General features: G+C 42.4%; 1 protein-coding gene across 1 annotated transcript in view; it reads left to right on the top strand.

Annotated features, from left to right (window-relative positions):
• The window catches only part of NFIB (nuclear factor I B), a 296,512-nt gene that overhangs the window by 90,375 nt on the left and 187,057 nt on the right, over positions 1–19,080 (top strand). Inside the window, 1 exon segment of the mRNA XM_033172714.1 lies at positions 16,762–17,293. Within this exon segment, the coding sequence (XP_033028605.1) occupies positions 16,762–17,293 (532 nt within the window).

Genomic DNA, 19,080 nt, shown 5'->3' with positions numbered 1-19,080 from the left:
TCCCCCCCCCCAACCCCCCAAGTCTTGGCAGCTTTTGTGTGTGGGTCGTCACACTTTGTCGGTGGGGAGTTTTGTGTCCAAAAGTGCTGAACTTGGTAACATTTCCTGGTTCCAACCTTCTCCCCTCCCTCCTTTCGCTGACGGGTCTCCGTTAAACACTTGGAAAGATTTAAACAGGAATTGTGTGTTTTGATTCATTCTGCAGCCCGGTCGTCCCGTTTTGCTTGTTGTAGACGTGTGCCTTTGCGTCCTTTTTGCTAATCTGGTCTTTTGCTACCCATGGTGTGTGTGTCGTTCCCGTCATTCCCCCCCCCCCAATTAATACAAACGTAGCTTGTTATTAGCAAATGCATGCATGCATCTGCATTCTGTTTGATTGCAAGCTAATATAGAGATATCCAACAGTATTGTTTATTTCGCACCTCTGAAATACTATTTTGTGTGTGTTTGTGTGTGGCTTTGCTTGTTGTTTCCCTCCGCAGTTCTCAACTGTTGTGGTTGAGTTTTGTTTTGTTTTGTTGTGCATTTCCCTTTTATGATTTCCTTTCCCCGGGTCTGTGCCTGCCTCTTCCCGCTTGTCGTCTCTCCGCCTGTGTCTGGGCCACATTTTAATGCACAATATCCCATCCATTAAGTTGTGGTTGAATGCGGAGTGTGTGAAGACTTGGCAGCTCTTGGCTTTGAAGGGGGCGGGGAAGCCAGTTCGACTTTGACACAAGATGCCGATGTGGCGTGATCTGAATTATTATGAGGGCTGCGAACATGGCCATCTTTTTCTCCTCCTCCTCCTCCTCCTCCTGCGGAAATGCTGCCATTGAACTTGAGACGGGACAGACAAGATCTCTGGGATCCCCCCCCCCGCCCCGCCCCGCTTGCAGTGCAGTGCAGTAGCTTGCAGGGGAAAAGGCGCCAAAATACACAAGATTAACGCGAGAAATTCTTTGAAGTGATCCTGACCAACTTTTAACTAGGAAGCCCAGGAATTTTTAAAAAAGCAACTACAATTAGAAACATTTTTTTTTAAATGCAGCAGTTTTAGAAAAATGTTGTAACTGGTTCTTTTGGTAGTTTCGGATCAATACATTAGTGTTTCCTTTGTTCTGCTTGGTGAAAGTGAGGGTTGAGTGAACCTGACCTTTTTTTTTCTTTTCTTTTTTTTTGCAGCCAGGGCAGAAACTTCTTAAGTTGTGTAACGTAAGACGTTGTGGTTTTCAGTTTTATATTTGAGGTCTGATGTTTGCATTTTCTGGTCTGCGAAATGGAGGAAGCTCGGTTATTAAGAGACACCATCAAACCATATGTGGACAGAGGTCAAGCACACAGGCTGTGAGGGAGATATGTGTGCGCACACCACAGACATTTAAATAGCTGCGTACTCAGAAGTATGCATGAATTATGTGCGCACATTTCTTTGACTAGGAAAACTTTTACTAAGCGAGGACATTAATTCACAGCTTAGTAGCCAGAGTGCAGTTTCACTCAGTGGCTATTTTAAAAATAAAATAAAATAAAAAGAGTAGCGTCGAATTGTAAACGCATAAAAATATGATGTGCGTTTAGAAATCGTGGCAATTCCATTTATTTTTTTCCCAATTGCAGTCATTTTCTAATTAAAGTTAAAATTAAAATCCTTTTTTCTGAACAGGTGAGCACATGTGTAGCTTGCACATGCAAAAACACACCCATACCCAGAGAAAACAGTTCGGCAAAGATTTGTAGCACAGTATTTAACTTGCTTTTTATTTTATTTTTCCAAGGAACACCGACTGTGTTGCTGATTTAAAATGTACAGTATTGCTTTATTACGAATCTGCACAGTGTGAAACTACAATGCTTGCAACTGTTTTTAAACGCAGTTAAGTTTAGTTGGAAGACTGATTCCTCACACAGGAATAGCTTTAGAACACAAATAAAGAGTTTTGAACAAGATACAGATTTTTTTTTTTTAAAGTATCATGAGTGAATGGTATTCTCATCCTAATGTTATATTGGAATAATAACAGTAGTATGTAAATAGGAATAAACTAAAAGGCAATATATGTTTTAATGCATAGAGGGGAGGAAACACATCTTTATGTAATAGAACTTGCTGAGATAATGCATTCATGTTGCATCTGGGTTTTACAGTGCTGTTGTAAATAAAGTAGAGCTTTGTCGCACAATGGACAGACTCCTATGTTATCAGTGATCCAGACATAGGGCCTTCCCTTTCTGCTTTCTCTGCCCTCTTATAAATATAATTGCCAAAGGACTTTGGAATGTGTGTGCAAAGTTTTTCAGCATCGTGCGTTAAGGCAGAAAGAATAAGAGCATTTGTTTCTGAGCCCAACAGAACGAAACACTGAATCGTCGTCTAACAGTGGCTGGGGTGTGGGGTGGAGAAAGCTAACCCAACCTTTCAGAGTTTCTAGTTTTTGATTAAGCATACAGTTGAGCTGGCTAACCTCGTATGTTGCACTGAAATCAGTGCTGCTTGCTCGGTGAGTTTCAACTGTACATATATGCTTGAAATCTAGGCAGACAGAATGGTATGCGACGTCTTTAATAACTGTGCATGTTTATACCGGCAGTAATATAATTAACATTGTAATTTCTTAACTTAATGTTGTCCCCCAAGACAAATATAAATATATACATATGTCTGGGATGTCGGGAGCAGGGGTGAAGAGCAAGTCTAAGTAGCAGAGTATTCTCTGCTATCTAGACATATAATTAGATACAAATAAGGTATGTGGCTATATTAAAAGGGTACTTTTTGTACTATGGAAAGCTCTCTGTGGCCTGTTTTAACTTTTGTTTCCTTCTCTTATTCACAAATGTCTAATCCTTCCCATCTCAGGAAGACTGGAGGTGTTCCACTGTAGTGCAAGCAATACAAGACTCTTAATTGGGTTCTCTCTCTCGCAGTATTCTGTGCTGTGTGATTCTTGGTTTCTGAGGGCATACTTTCAAGTACTATTTAAGACAATGCTATATGTTTCATTCTCAAATGGCCCAGCTAACTGACTGCTTATATCCCTCCACAGCAGTCAAAATTAAATCTTGTTATCAGAAATCATTATAGAATTGTGGACATGAGCGAAACAGTTGCAGGGTTTTCATGTGTTTTGAGCACCGTCAAAAGATAAATATTCAGAAACAGACGTGCATAAGAAAAGGAAATGTACCGTACTGAGAACTGTACAATTGGTTTCTTTTAAGTCATATGGTACGTTTGTGCAGAATTAAAGGAGGACTTCTTCTATACTTTCTGGCAGAGTATTCCTCATATTTGTCTTGCCTTCCTGTGTTGAATTATGCATACTTAAGTGCAATTTGCTATGTTTTGGCTTCTGCAGAGGAGCAATTTCTCACAAAACCTATTTATTGCGTTAATTCAGCAAATGACACTCTACAGTAAAATATCCTCCAGGAGCATGTTTGGGGTTGGCATGTGTGTGTTACCTGTTTATGCTTCTGTATATTCTTAAGTAATTACTGTACTTCATATCCTCGGGAGAAACTTTCTAGAGCTGGTGAATGTTGCTAGCATGTGGTTATTATGCTTAGATTATTAAAGATGGGCATTCATTTTGATGAATCACAAAAAGAATTTCTCCTCCCTTCTGAAGGATGTCTTTATGGAATGGGCTTGGTTGCTCTTTGCTTTCAGTCTTGTTCCTGGAAAAGCCTGCAGTTGCAGTGCTGTTTGTTAAGCTCGTATTGCTGGTTTGCTGGTGTGTCAATGAGTGAATCTGTATCTGTCGGGCACCTGAGGACAGACATACAATCATACTGTAGTTTTCAGGAGGCTTCCCATCCCCGCACCAGACGTCACTGAGCTCCTGTCTCTTACTTTATTTCCTCTTATGGGAAATGAAGATTGGTTATCTGTATTTTCACAGCTTCCTTACACTATGCTGTGTGTGTGTGTGTGTAAAAGGATCGCTTCCATAGGTGACTCTGCTCCCTTTTTTGTGTTGTGATAAAGCCAGCAGCTGTGCACCTATCAGCTGTGCGCCATAGCAATTAGCTTATTTAATTTACTTCTCTTGACATGAACAAAAACATGCTATGGATGTTGTTCTTGCCACTGGTGGCGTTTGGTTCTTGTGTGTGTGGCATCTTTGGCGATTACGGACAATAACACATGTTGCTGTCACCACTGTGATACCTGTGAAAATGGCCTATCCCTAGGTTATAACAGTTTGAATGACTTACCCTATACAGCCTTCATGTTACAAAGCTGTGCACCCTCTCTAAGTGTCCAAGCAGGGATGAGGACCTGGGCTATGATTGTTGAGTACAACACCTCAACTGCTTCCAAATTGTGCAAGCAAATTGGGCTAAGTTGTCCTAGAGTGACCAGTGCTACAATAACAACAGTATGGGCGCTCCAGCCCTTTGAAAGGATCAAACTAGCCAATGCAGTGTGATATACGATTCTAGATGGGACTGATCCAGTGCAAGTCTGGATATTTATTGTCAAAACCAAGTGAAGCTTTCAATTTAGTTTTCTATGTTGTGGTGTTTTCTGTTTGTTAGCGGTTTGAGATGTCCCTTCAAAATCAGTTTTTTACCGATTCACGATAGTTTTGTACAGCTTGGATAGGTACGATCGCCATCTTCAAATATCTCAATGGCTGTCGCATGGAAGAGGGAACAAGCTTGTTTTCTTCTGCTCTAGAGAGGGGTCAGCAAACTTTTTCAGCAGGGGGCCGGTCCACTGTCCCTCAGACCTTGTGGGGGGGCCCCCGGACTATATTTTGAAAAAATATATGAACAATTCCTATGCCCCACAAATAACCCAGAGATGCGTTTTAAATAAAAGGACACATTCTACTCATGTAAAAACACGCTGGTTCCCGGACCGTAGGGGTGATTGGGCCGCATCCGGCCCCCGGGCCTTAGTTTGGACCCCTGCTCTAGAGGGTAGGACCTGAACCAATGACTTCACGTTACAAGAAACGAGATTCCGGCAAAACATACAGAAGAACTTTCTGACAGTAAGAGCTGTTTGACAGTGGAGTTGACTCCCACAGTAAGAGGGGGACTCTCCTCCCTTAGAGGTTTTTAAGCGGAGGTTGGATGGCCATCTGTCATGGATGCATTAGCCGAGATTCCTGACTCTCATGGTCCCTTCCAGTTCTATGATTCCATGTACTGTACTATGAAGCTTGATGTTCACATTGAGAACGTAATTCTAAGATTGAAAACTACCTTGATCCACCGCCTGCTTTCAGAGATGAAAGGAAGGAGACATTTAAAATGTATTCATTGTGATTGCACAAAACTGATGGACTTGCTGCGAAAGTTCAGTTACAGGGAAAAACAGAATTCTGTGCACATGTTGCACATGAGGTGGTGAACAGTGGCAGAGAATTATGAAACAATGGAACCATGTACAGTAAATGGAAGTACTCTGCCCAAGCCCATATTAGGTGATCAAAAAATTATGGGGCTGTGCTGCTGGCCCTTGCAGTCCCGTGATCTCCTTTGACCCTGACATTCACATGTTAGGAGTGGACACCTGTACAGGTGAAGGCTATGCCTACATGCACAGGGCTCCCCAGGAGCTGGAACCCTGACTGCGCAGAGGTATTATGAAGACCTTCACTTAGACCCTCTGTGTCTTAACACACGTGTCAGATGTGGGGCCTGTTCAGCCTTGAGGGTGAGGACATCTGCACAGGCCTACTTCCCCTTAATCGCATGGAGGCTCCTAAATGTGAGTAATGTGTGAGCAAAGAGCACTTCAGTCTACCCAAAAGTTCTTCACATTACAACAGTCTTTCCAACAACCCTGTAAGGAGGTAAGTCATCAGTGTTATCTCTGCTGGGCAGTAGCTTGTCCAAGGCCACCAAAAAGTTCATAGCTTGAAAGGGATGCTACAACCTGAGACTTCTGTGATCACACAAGTGCAGTGTGATCGCAGAGGCGTAGGAAGGTCAGGTGGTACCCAGTGCGGAAAATTACTTGTCACGCCCCCCCATTGATTCCCCCCCCCGCAAAAATGGTTTTACGTTATTTCATATTTTCTTACAAAGGAATAATAACAAGTAATAATAATGAAAAAAACTTTTTTTTTATATCCCACCCTCCCTGGCTGAAGTCGGGCTCAGGGTGGCTAACATCAGATACATAACATTGGTATAAAATCAAACAATAATTAAATTACCTCCTAAAAACATCTCAAAATCAAATGAAAGTCTAATTAGATGGCTTTCCACAGGGTTAGGGTTGAGAACAGTAAGTGCTCCACTGAACTGAAATTTCAGCCTTTACGACATAGGAAAACAGCCAAGTGAACAGGTATTTTGGTGGAGGAGGGTCAAGATATTAACCGATATGCATGAAATTTCATATATAGCTATATAATCCCTAGTACAGTAAGATAAGACCTTTGGAGCTGGCATTTTTTAAAAAAGTTTTTTTTATGAACTGCCCTAGTAGGGCAGTAATTGTTCCTTGATAATTTGTCACCCCCTTCATTATGGAACGTGGGGCGGTCCGCCCCCTACGCCCCCCTTGCTACGCCCCTGTGTGATCATGTGTTTACTTGGGTTCCCAACAGGCATCTGGTTGGCTACCATAAGAACAGGGTGATGGATCAGATGGGCCATTGGGCCGGTTCAGGAGGGTTTTCTTATCCTCTTATGGAATATCAGTTCTAATGAAACCCATTGGTCTTAGTCTGGGTTCAGGCCTGACCATGGGACTCAGTCAGCCTTGGTTGCCCTAATGGATGACCATTACAGAGAGGCTCGGGGGAGTGTGACCCATCTTCTGCTTCTTGATGATCTTTCTTCAGCTTTCCATACCATTGACCGTGGTACCCTCCCCAACCAGCTCTGGAGAATGGAAATGGGGAGCACTGTAATACAGAGTAGTTCCTTCTGATCCCACCTTTGGGTCAGTTTCCAGAGAGTAGCATTGGGAAAACACTTTTCATCCCCCTGGTATGGGGTGCTGCAGGTCACTTATTTTACCTCCAGTGCTATTAAATAGATCTATAAAGATTTTGGCTGCTTTGTATATACATACATATATATTTAATCTGGGTCATTCATAAAATTGCCATGTCAGTGGTTTGTGTGTGTTTTATAAAGAGTCTTGTTGTTCAAGAGTCCCAACAGCTGAAAAAAGGTACGTTCAAGTATCTTGGTGAATTTGTCTTTTATGACAGTTTAATGGAGGACATGCTGAATGTTTATTCACAAGGGATTGTCACCCCTCCCCTGTAGGCCTTAGAGCATTTTCTGATATTTAAAAAAAATTGTGTGTGATTCACTCCGAAATAACTTTATTTTTAATGTGAAGTACTCTATAAGTGGTCACTTTACAGCACTCCTTAATAAGAGAGGGAAAGTGTTATTTCTATGGGTTTACACCCATGGGAAGTGCACCTACAGTTGAGGTGGGCTGCCTTTGAAGGGTTAATCTGTTGGCCATAGCCATTTGCTTTGACATTACCTACTTTGTACCAACCCCTCTCTCTCTCTCTCTCTCTCTCTCTCTCTCTCTCTCTCTCTCTCTCTCTCTCTCTCTCTCGTTCCCCCCCCTCCCTCCGGCTTGTAAATTTATGGCAATTGCAGCTGCTCAACTTGGCAAGCTCTCCTCATTAAGAGACCCCTTTGAGAATGGGTTGTGTTTGAGTATTTCCCTAATGAGGACAGGACGGGGTTAAAAAGTGACCATTTCATGGTTGACTTCAACCTGCCTGCTTCTCTTGATGTGTCCTTGTGAAATGCCTGACGTGAATAAATCCCACTTTGCGAAAAAAGGAAAAGTCACTGGTCCCTTCAGGACAGTTTACACAGCGGGGGAAGGGGCTGGAGGGAGAGGCCAAGGAGGAAAGTTTACCTGAGTGAGGCAGGAGGCAGGCGGGCGCTGGCCTGGTGGAAGAGTCTGGCTTTTGCCTGTTTTGGTTCATCAGGTCAAAGTCTGCAGAATCTGAGGCAGGGCAGGGTGAGCGTTGGGCGCGTTTAAGCAAAGGAGTGCCCCTTATACAGCTGCAATGTTCTGGTGCAATAAGTTGGAAAATAAATTTCCCAGTTGGCAACCTAAGGAGGCTGTCCTTTTTTGCAACCTCTCCTTTATGTTGTCAACCCGCGAGGGGGGGGGGGTCTGAATCAAAAGGGAGAGGGGACACGTTCCCAAAAGTATATTCCCGGATCTTCGCACCGTGTGAGAACCTGGTCGGCCTGCGTTTTTTTTTTTTTTTAATTCGCTTGCATTCCTCGAAGCGAAAAAAGGCTGCAACCCGCGCGCGAACTCTTTTCAGTTCCTTGGCACGAGCTGGCTGGCGAGATTGAAAGCAGACTAGTGTGTTGCTACCGCGGGCTTTTTTTCCTTTCCTCCCCCCCCTCAGGAGGAACCCGCTACCCATTCCCTCCCTGAGCTGAGCTGAGGAGGGGGAAAAAAGCCCGCCGGAGAGGGACGGGAAAACAGCCTATCCGAGCAGCGCACACCCGTGTGAGCGCGGCGGCTCCTCTGCCGCCGGGCGGGGGGGATAGGGGCCACGTGGAAGGGGCTCCCCGGGAGGAGGGCGTCTCCTCTCCTTCCCCGCCGCCACCCAACTCCGTTCCGTCACAGGGTCTCTGCAAGAGCAAGCCCAGCCCCATATTGCAACGGGGGGGGGGGAGAGAAAGACACCCCCCACACACTTTGGCCCTTCCTCCCCCCACCCAGCACTAGCTACACAATGCAGTGACCTTGGCTCCACATGCAAGGCGACAGGGTAGCGAGGTTTGCAGACGCTGCCCGTGCTGGGAATGCCTCTGCAAAGGAAGACCCCCCGGCGCACATTTCCTCCCCCCCCCTTCTCCATTCTTGTTTGGCTAATTAGTGGCGAGCTGGCAAACTTTCCGGCTTTGTAGCCCCCGCACGCCTCCCCCGCATCTGCGAGATCGAATGTCCACAGAGCGGCGGACTTTTTTTTTTTTTAAAGGGGGGGGGGTTGCTTTCCCCCGCACTTTCCCTTTTTTGTTCCCTCCTCCTCCTCCCCACTTTTTTTTCTTTCTGTGCGGGAATTTTCCAGCGGGAGCTTTTCAGGAGCGAAGTTGGGCTGTTCCCTTCTTTTGGCGCTCTCGGGGAACTTGCGCTTCGCAAATAATCTCTCTCTTCCCCACCGCCTTCCAACCCCCCCCCCCAAACTTCTCCCCAGTGTGCGTCCTCCTCTCCCAAACCCAGACGCCCCCCCCTCCTCTCTCCCAGCACAGAGTTCCCCCTAACGGTTAACCATGGGGGGGGGGAGAGAAAGGGGAGGGCGAGAGCGGGAGAAAGTGCAAAAGCATGTTTGCGAAAGGGGCAGCAGCCGAGCTCTCGTACAGTGCGAGATGATTAATAAAGAGGAAAAAGGCACGGCGAGGGAGGGGGCTTGGAAAGGAATGTGTTTGCAGCGGCGGCGGCGGCAGCAGCAGCAGCTGGGGAGGAGGAGGAGGAGGGCGAGCGTCGATGTTGTAATGAAATAATAAACCGAAATCCTGGAGTCTGATTTGGGGGTGGGGGAGCAGAGCTTGAGCTGGGGGTGGGGGGGTGGGGACGGGACTGAACGGACCTGGAGAAGTGCGCTCGGTGCAATGCAAAAAAAAAAACCAAAAACACGCACTTGCACCCACACCCACACACCGTCCTCCTCTTCTTCTTGAACGTCCAGGTCTTGCAGAAAGGAGATCGTAAAGGAGGGAGGGGGAAGGGGAAGGAGGGAGGAGGAGGAGGAGGAGGAGGACGGGAAGAAGAAGAAGAAGGGGGGGAAGAGAGAGAGAGAAGAAAGAGATTGATCGCTTTGAATTTTCAAGAGATCATTTTTATTACAGTGGGCGTTTGGAAAGCAGGCTCTGAACATTATCCACAGAGAAAGGGGGTGGAGGGTAGGGAGAGGGAGAGAGAGAGAGAGGCACAGACTGCTGCTGCTGCGAGAGGAGCCCGGCGGTTGCGCGCTGCTGCTGCTGCTGCTGCAAAGTGTTTTGCAGCCTTGGGGGGGACGCGCGCGCGCACACACTCCCGGGCTGGCGCTCGAGCGCAGAAGGGCTCTCTTCCTTTGCAAACTTTCGCCTTGCCATCACCGCGCGCGCCAGGATTTTCCTTTCCTGCTCCGCTCCGCCGCAGCCGCCGCCGCCGCAGCAACCTTGAACTTTGGCAACGGGGTTTGACAGTACCGTGGTGTATCAACCCCCCGCGCCGCGAAAACCTTCTCCCAAGAGCGATTGCAGATCCGGGAAAGAAAGAAGTGGGGTGGTGGTGGTGGTAGTAAGTGGTGGTGGTGTTGGTGGGTGCAAAAGGCAGCGAGAGCGAGGGAAGGGAAAAGTCTCGCCAACCCCCCCTCTCCTCCTCAACTCCTTCTGCATTCCATCCATCCAGCACCCCCCACCCCCCACCATCCGGTTTCTCTCCCCCCCCCCAGCCCCAATCCACCAGCAGCAACTGCAGCAGCAGCAGCAGCACCAAGACGGAGTCTCCGAGAACAAGAGGGTTAAAAAGTGCAGATTGGATTTCACCCCGGGAAATCCAGCGCTCGGAGCGAACTTGAATCTCTTTGGCTATTTAAGGAGGACTGGGGTTTGTCGGGAACTCGCAGCGTTCCGCGGTCGCTCCTTCTGATTCCGATTTCGCCCGGTGACTGTAACATGAACAGATGAGACCGTTGCGCTTTTGATACTTTTTTCTCTCCGCAGAAGTGCATTTCTCAGAGCGAAGTCATGATGTATTCTCCCATATGTCTCACTCAGGTATATATATATATATATCGATCGCCTTTTCTTACAAATCCGAAAAAACAAAACACGAAACTTGCGCTCGGCAAGCTTTTGTAGGAGTTGCAAACTGTTCGAGCCACTCGGATTTTTTTTTTTGGGGGGGGACGGGACATCAGCTGTATTGCGTGTGTTTTGTTAAGTTGTGTAAATCTTAACTCTTCGATGTTTGTGTGTGTGTTTGCGCGCGGGAAGGACGCGGGGCGGAAGAAGCAAGGAATGCAATATTTTGTTTTTATTTAAATGCCGGTGATGTTGTTACATATTGTGTAAATTGTTTCTGGAGGAAACAATGAAAAGTCTATAATGAAAATGTAGGTATGAATCGTATTGATCTAGACCAGAAAATACTATTGCTGCATACCATCGTTTCAGCTCTTCTGTTTAGGTATCTGAGTGAAAAAAAGGAGAAAGTGTTCCATTATTTTTAATTAAGCATTGACAGTGGTAACATAATATGTTCCCGTGCTGAATTTTATCATATACTGTATAACCTTTCCAGTAATGTGAGGTTCGTTTGAAAAGAAAAGAAAGGGTCTCTGAGAAGTAGGAGTTCTTATTTGGCTATCCAGTACATTTCCCCTGCTTTACTTCGGTTTTTGTAACTTTATACAGTAAAGTCGACGTACAAGGTCAGAAACAAAATTAAACTTTTGCTGTCACTTTTGGCCTGCAGGCTTGCTTATTCTTTCGGACGTTAGAAAGAGTCAATTTGATGTACTGCATATAAATTCTACTACTTGGTAGAGCATTTGGACAAATAATGTTTTAAAAAAAGATTTAACTGCAAATAGCTTTGATGCAAAGAAGGTATTGATAGTTTTAACATATGGTGAGTCTTTTGTGATGATTGGCAGGAAAAAAGCTTTAGAATAAATAAATAAAAGAAACGGATTGCAGATTCAGATGCAGTTTAAATTGCAGCATAGTGCCATGTGAGATGTTAAGGGTCTATAGCGTGCAACGTTAGTAACATTTATCGTTAAGTGGCCAGAGTATATTTCAGGTAAAAGGTGAAGCTCTAGGTCAGTTCTGAACAGTTCTACTTAAAATCTTAGCAGGGTGCAATTTGAATGGTTTAATCTGCAATTATATGACTAATAGGTGTGGAAAGAAAGAAGGCTCCGAGTTGTTTAATATTTCTGTGGCATACATTGCGATATAGTTAAATAATTAAGATTTCATTTGACAATTAGAGGCCATTGTGATTCCAAAGGACTGAGGCATTCATAGCATTGTGAATGAAGATTTAAACAACGATAAGGCTTATTCAGTGATTAGATACAGTCATGTAGCTTTTTGGCTGACACGTTTTTTATTGTTTATATTTTGTTTGGCATCAAAGTGTGATTAACTTGGGGATCTTTTCGGCAAGTGAACGTAAACTTCACTGGTGCAAAACAGGTGGGGAAAAGTGTTGTAAGATATTTGAAATGTAAAAAAGTCAACATCCCAGCATATAGGTATATTGTAATAGACTTAGACATACAGCATTACCATTTTTTTTCATTGACTCTGCTGCGTGCAAAATTTGATACTTCCACCTCCGTATTGGGAACATTTGCATAGAAATAAGTTTGGCTAGTTTAAGTGGAATTTACTTGCAAATACATGAACGCTGCCTTGATTTCGTTATTTGGTACTCTGTGCTGATACAAGATATGTATCATAATTTACCTTCAAAGTTGAAAACTTTAAAAGGCACCTCCAGTTGTAATGTATATATTATGGTCTGTTGTTATTTCCTGTCTATTTGCTTCCTTTCCTGTGCGTTTTTTTTAAAACAATATTTTCACAAATGCTCTTGAGCGAGTTCTATCAGTTGTTTGCCATATGCATAGTTAAATATCACTTTTGGTTTATGCAAGATAAGAAGTTTGTTCAGGGGTCAGTTTGTATACAACCCACTGCTCCGAACAGTTTCATGGCAAACCTGGCAATACATTATTTTAACACTTCTTGAGTGGTTTTAAGACATACCTCCAAGTTTTGAAATGAAGTTCTGTACGTCCAGCGTTTTCTAAGTCCTTTTCGCTCTGTCAATTTGCAAGTCACTAATTTCTGAATACTGCATGGCATATTGCTGTGCTGTATATACATTTGTGGAAAAAAATCTAGCAAAATTAAACCCAAAACTGCCGTTCTCCGCACGCTTGATTGATGTTTGTTGTGGTTGTAGTCCTGACAGTGCTTTATAAAATATCTGTGCACAGAAATCTTAGGAGTAAAAATAATTCAGTATGCCTGACTTTTCCACTTTTTCTTTGAAGTGGAAATGTTACTGTATTTTAAGAATGTGATCCGAAGCACACAAACTTGGGATCACACTCAGATACACTCAGTAGGACAGAACAGTACAAGTGAGATGTCAGCTGGAATTTCGTACCTATGAGATCTACATTTGTTATGCAGAATGGAGGATTAGTAATAGAATACTTTCCTCCTCAGTTTTGTACAATTAATAAAAGTTTTTCTTTGCTGAGGTCTGTGGCATAGATGTTAGATGCTTTTTAACGCTCAGAGTCTAAGGAACTTTTTAATAGTTTGGCTGCATAAGTAAGTCCAGCAAACCTAAAGGTTTTGCTGTAATTTATTTCTCCCCCTACATTGCTTATGGTTCAGTTTAGAACAGAAAAGTCAATCAAAGCAGCTTGCATACCTTTAAACATATTGTTATGGAGGCTCCTACATCTACAAGAAAATGAATCGATGGGAAGGACAGAAGGTGTTATGTGAAAATACTTTTCCATGCTCCTATTCTGGAGAGAGAACTTGAGCATTTTATACTACAGTTGCAGAATAGATATAAACCATTTTTGTACAGATTGTCCATGCGTACAAGTTGTCATACAATGTGTACAATGTACAAATTGCCAATGCACGTTGGAACATTTGGAAACCTTTTCCAACTGTATCTTGGTTGCAAAATGCAGCTGTGATTGCTGATTATTCATGTTAATTCTTGCCACATGCAATTGCAACATGCGTCTTTATTTGCAGTGCTTCGTTCTGTCAGTACTCTCCGCAAAATACCATCTTTCATAAATGACCCTTTAAACAGTTTTGAGGAGAATGTCTGTGATGTCAGGTCTCAGCTAGAATAAACTTTGAGTTGTTTATTTTCAAGCAGTTTAAAAAAAAAAATATTCCAGATGTATGTTGAAGGTTACAGAGTTATTCTATGTTACGACAAAATGGCAGGGTTTGGTATTAGGGTTTAACTTTTATTTTATTTTATTTTTTATTAAAAATGTTCCATGTTTAAATAACTGCTGTTCTTATTTCCACTTCCATGGCAGTAGATATGTTCCCCCATAGCTTTGCGTCCATTATGCTCCAGATTTTAGCATAGCTGAAATAACCATAGCTGAAATAGGCAAAATTTAGGTGTATTGTCTGGACTGAAATAGTAAGTTCCATTGAATTTGATGGGGTTTACCTAAACATGCTTAGAATGGTGCTTTATGGCAATATTTGGTGCATGCCTAAAAGTAATGCTGAAGTCCGAGGCTTCACAATTTTCTTGGTAAGATCCACAATACTGTACTTGGACTATATCACTGACAGAATAGGGCACTTCCTTGGCATCAGTGTTACGCGATTTTAAATCTATTTTTCACAGTACATTTTAAAACTACCAGGTACCACCACTTCACTCATTTCTTGCAAATTGGCATGCTTTGCCACTTTCCTTCTATATTTATTATGAAAATCCAGAGTTCTGTAATAGCTGTTTGCATGGTCAATTTTTTTTGAAGGAAAGAAATAAACTGTAGTAGTCAACAACAAAAACACACACACACACACATTGAGATAAGGAAGTCTTATCATGGGCTGTGGTTGCTGTGAGCTGTGGTGCCTTCCCACACAAAGAGCAGATTGTGGTTTAACTCTTTCCATGGTGTAGCCCTCAAAGTGACAGAAATCTTCAAAACTCTGCAGGGAAACTACTGATCACTTTACTTAATGATTCCTTTGTCACTTTGCTTCACTTTATATTGTAATGGTTTTGAGTTTTATACTATCCATTCTATTTTAGTTCATTTCCCTCTCTGTAGAAGGGAAGGTTTATGTGTTGTTGTTTTTTTTTAAAAAAAACAACAACAACCAAACCTGCAGTAATTCTGAAGACCTATGTTTTCTTTACTTCAAAAAATGCAAGGCTTAGTGTATAGAACATTAAGTAACAAAAATACAAGCATAGCTTTATTTGTTAAGTACTAATTCCTTGGGTTGAAAACCAGCAGCTTGCACAATCTATGCAGTAATTATAAAAGCAATAAAATATGTACACCTCCATCCTAAATATATATTGTATATAAAATAGTTCATTTAAATCAGTTTGACCTGCTTTCAAATTTAACACGTGTTACTATCAGTGTGTATTAACATTTTGCTCTCCTGAAAAATACAGTTTGAATTTCTAAGGGAACAATTGTAGCATCAGCATCCTGTTCCTTGTAACATGGCTTCGACGTTTAGTTTGAAAGTACATTGAGTGATTTTCTTTTAATTAAAAAAAACCCAGTTAAAAACAGTCTAAGAAGAAAAAAATTAACTTTAAAACCACTCAGAAATGCATATACCAAAGGTTGGGACGCAATAATATTCCCATTATTTTGGCACAGTTTTCTTTCAAAACCATACAGTAACTTGCCATGTGTGTTTAGGCTGTTTTTGGTTACAAAACAATTACGTACGTGACAGAAAGAAATGTCTGTAAGATGCAACCTTCCGCTTCACAAAGTGACATAATTGCCAAAAGTAATGAATAAAATCTAAATTGCATTAAATATCAAAACCAGGAAAATAATATATGAACCTTTACCAATAGCCTGATGATAGGAAGAGCTCTCTAGAACTATAAATAAATAACACGTATTTGAGAAAAGCAGGATTTACCCAACGATGCAGTGTTAATGTCACTCTGCCACAGACTGCTGAAGCACAAAGAATGCAAAGTTTGTGCCAAGTTGTCCATTTTCATTGTACGCCTGAGATAGATTTTTTTTGGGGGTGGGGGGGCCCAAATAGTTGCCACATACTCCTGACCAGCTAACAAATTAACTAACACTGCAAGGCTTTGAACCCCCCCCCCCCAGTAGAGTGGAGCAAAATTGCTGGGACAGCAATAATGATGCGATTTTAATTCTTAAGTGCGTAAAGTTTTGTTTCGCAAAGTTATGAAAGGAAAGGTAGAATTGCTCAGTGCATAAAACTTGGTGGTTTGGCTCTTGTTGTACGTGATGTTCCTCTTTGCCTCCTTTCCTTAACTTCCCCATGTTTTCCGAAGGCATCACCGAGCGCAGGAATGACCCTGTTTCAGCGCTGGAATGTTGGGCTATTGATAAGAGAATGGATCAGATTTTATGAGCGCATGCTCTTTGCTGAGCTATCAGTCTCTCGCTGACAGCATGCTCCAAAAGTGGGAGCTGTATAGCACCGCACTTATCACGCATATGCTTTGTGTTTCTGTGCCACGGGGAAGAGAAATGCGTGGTGCGACTCACACCTACCTTCTTAAGGGTTCTGCTGGGATGTCTTAGCAAAAATGGTACTGTAGCTTGTCGCACGCCTGAACTACAAATGTTAGAAGCCGCTTATTGCTCTGTTTTATTTTAAGAAGCAGTTGTATCTGAGTTGTCATTTGGGGGGCCAAAGATGAAGGGGTGTGTGTGGGGTTGGGGTTCGGGTGGGAATCTGATGCAAACTAAAACTTCGCGCGAATTCCAGAAATTAAATGTGGAAGTAATTTTTAGAGCAGTTATTTATTTATTTTTTGGGAAGTTGGAACTGTGGTTAAATAAAACGAAAAGCGCCTAGTGCTCATGGTATTGAAACCTCATATATATAAGTAAAAAATGAATATATATATAAGTAAAAAATGAATATGTGTATATATATATATATTCATTTTTTACTTTAGAAATGGAGGGGGAAGGGACTGTTGCTCTTGCCTTTACCATTCAAACAGAACTGATCTTTCAGTTTTCTCTCCCCCCCCCCCACCGTTCTTCTCCCAAACAGGATGAATTTCACCCATTCATCGAGGCACTTCTCCCACACGTCCGTGCAATCGCCTACACTTGGTTCAACCTCCAGGCTCGAAAACGCAAGTACTTTAAGAAACATGAAAAGCGAATGTCAAAGGACGAGGAAAGAGCAGTCAAGGATGAGCTACTTAGTGAAAAGCCTGAAATTAAACAGAAGTGGGCTTCCAGGCTTCTCGCCAAGCTGCGCAAAGATATCCGCCAAGAGTACCGGGAGGATTTTGTGCTAACTGTTACCGGGAAGAAACACCCGTGCTGTGTGTTGTCCAATCCTGACCAAAAGGGTAAGATTAGGAGAATCGACTGCCTGCGACAGGCAGACAAAGTCTGGCGTCTGGATCTAGTCATGGTGATCCTCTTTAAAGGTATCCCTTTGGAAAGTACGGATGGAGAGCGGCTCATGAAATCTCCCCATTGCACAAATCCAGCACTTTGTGTCCAGCCACATCATATAACAGTATCGGTCAAGGAGCTTGATTTGTTTCTGGCATACTACGTGCAGGATCAAGGTAGGTCCCTTTCCTTGTATGAATATGTTGAACCCCCGTTAAGACCTTTCTCCTTTAAGCCAAAGAATGTGCATATATATATCTCCCTGCATACATGTACCCACAGGCGCATGCTAATTTGCATATTTGTACATTTAAGTGGCATGCATGTCTGAGAGTGCATGCCAAGCTTTTGTTCCAAAAGGGAAGTTCGAAATATTGGGGAAGCTTTCAGCGTGCGTTGCAGAACCAAAAGTTTTAAAATGTTGGTAAATCTATTGATACGAGCGAATGAGCAAAAGCTGTGTGCACTTATTTAAACATATTCATATCTGTTTATTTCAAATCTTGCCTCCTATCTATTTCATGGTTTTAGCAAGGAAGCGTTCTAACCACTACAGAAAGATTCAGTTTTAGAGAATGGCCTATGTAGCATCTAGAGATTAATATGCACTTAAGTGCTCGTTGTATGAACATCTCGTGTTGTTCAAGGCACAATAGGTTGGTCTTTCTCCAAATATTTCTGCAAATTATAATTTCCATAACATATACAAACTTTAAAAATGTTGCTTCAATATGGAAATGTGAAGTTACATTAAAATGTAACAAAACACATAAGCAGTCGCTATCGGGAAATGTTTGTATACTTAGATTATTGCTTTCCATTTTATGTGTTTTTGGTAATAAATCCCAGGTAAATGAATGTTTTGTTTTCAAGTCATACTACAGACATGTTTCGAAAAGAGAACTTACATCCCACAATGTTTGGAGATGGTGGCTTTTTGCATAAATCGGCCTGGTGTTGGAAGGTAGTTAAAAGAAAGACAGCCAGGAGGTTATATTTTTGGTCCATAAAAAGAAAGATATGTTATGTAATAATGAAATTAAAAGTAAAACGGGCGGTGGTGGTTTGGCTTGTGATTTTCCCCTACAATTTAAAATACTTCGAAAGTTGAATGTTCTGGTTCAGTTTACATGATTCCATTCTCGTCTGCCATGCTTAGTACTAACTTCACATGGAATCGTTACATAATAAAATATGATTAAGTACCTGTTGTAGGATTAATGTATACTAATGAAAACACTTTCCTGTTCTCATTTCTAGCAGCAGGAAACACAAACAGAATTAAGGGCCCCAATTCAGAACAACGTCAATTGATTAAAGTCCCATTGAAATAACTGGACTTAAGTTACTACCGATTTCAATCCCATCGGTTTCAATGTGATTTAAAGACAGCTAGCTTCCTTCCAGTTGTGGCCCAACTGCTTTGCTGTGATTTTCATCTGAAAATTATGATACGTGACTCTAAGACTGCAATCCTATGCAGGGTTGCGAAAGGGTAAACTTCTTTAGGATTGTGCTGCAAATTAATCTTGGAAGAAGGAGGAAATAAGCTATGGTGTTTACATATGCATTTTGTTATGTGTATGCTAACACAAATGCATTGTGTTAAAAATGATTTTGGGGTTGTTGTTTTTTTGCACCTCAAAAGTGTTTTTAAGGAAGGCTATAACCAGGTGATGTTTGCATCATGCACACCGGAAAGTCGAATGCAGACTTTCTGCAAATGTAGCTATAGCATCTATTGTACCTGCCTACCTTACCTGTTCTTCTTAAGATGCTGTGCTTTGAAGTTGATACATATTCCCCTTGAACTGAGGGCAGGGTTGGGATGGAGGACACCGTTTTGCTAGTGGTACCTAGTGGATGTTTTAGGTTTTCACTAAATCAGCCCGAATCATGCAATCATTCTGAATTTTTCAGCCTTTCTGCAATTACTGCGAAAAATAACAGTGGATGTAAAGTT

This window comes from Lacerta agilis, chromosome 16 (assembly GCF_009819535.1).
Source record: "Lacerta agilis isolate rLacAgi1 chromosome 16, rLacAgi1.pri, whole genome shotgun sequence".
NCBI lineage: Eukaryota > Metazoa > Chordata > Lepidosauria > Squamata > Lacertidae > Lacerta > Lacerta agilis.
Note: the sequence above shows the minus strand (reverse complement) of the source record. Positions and strands in the feature narration are given on the sequence as shown.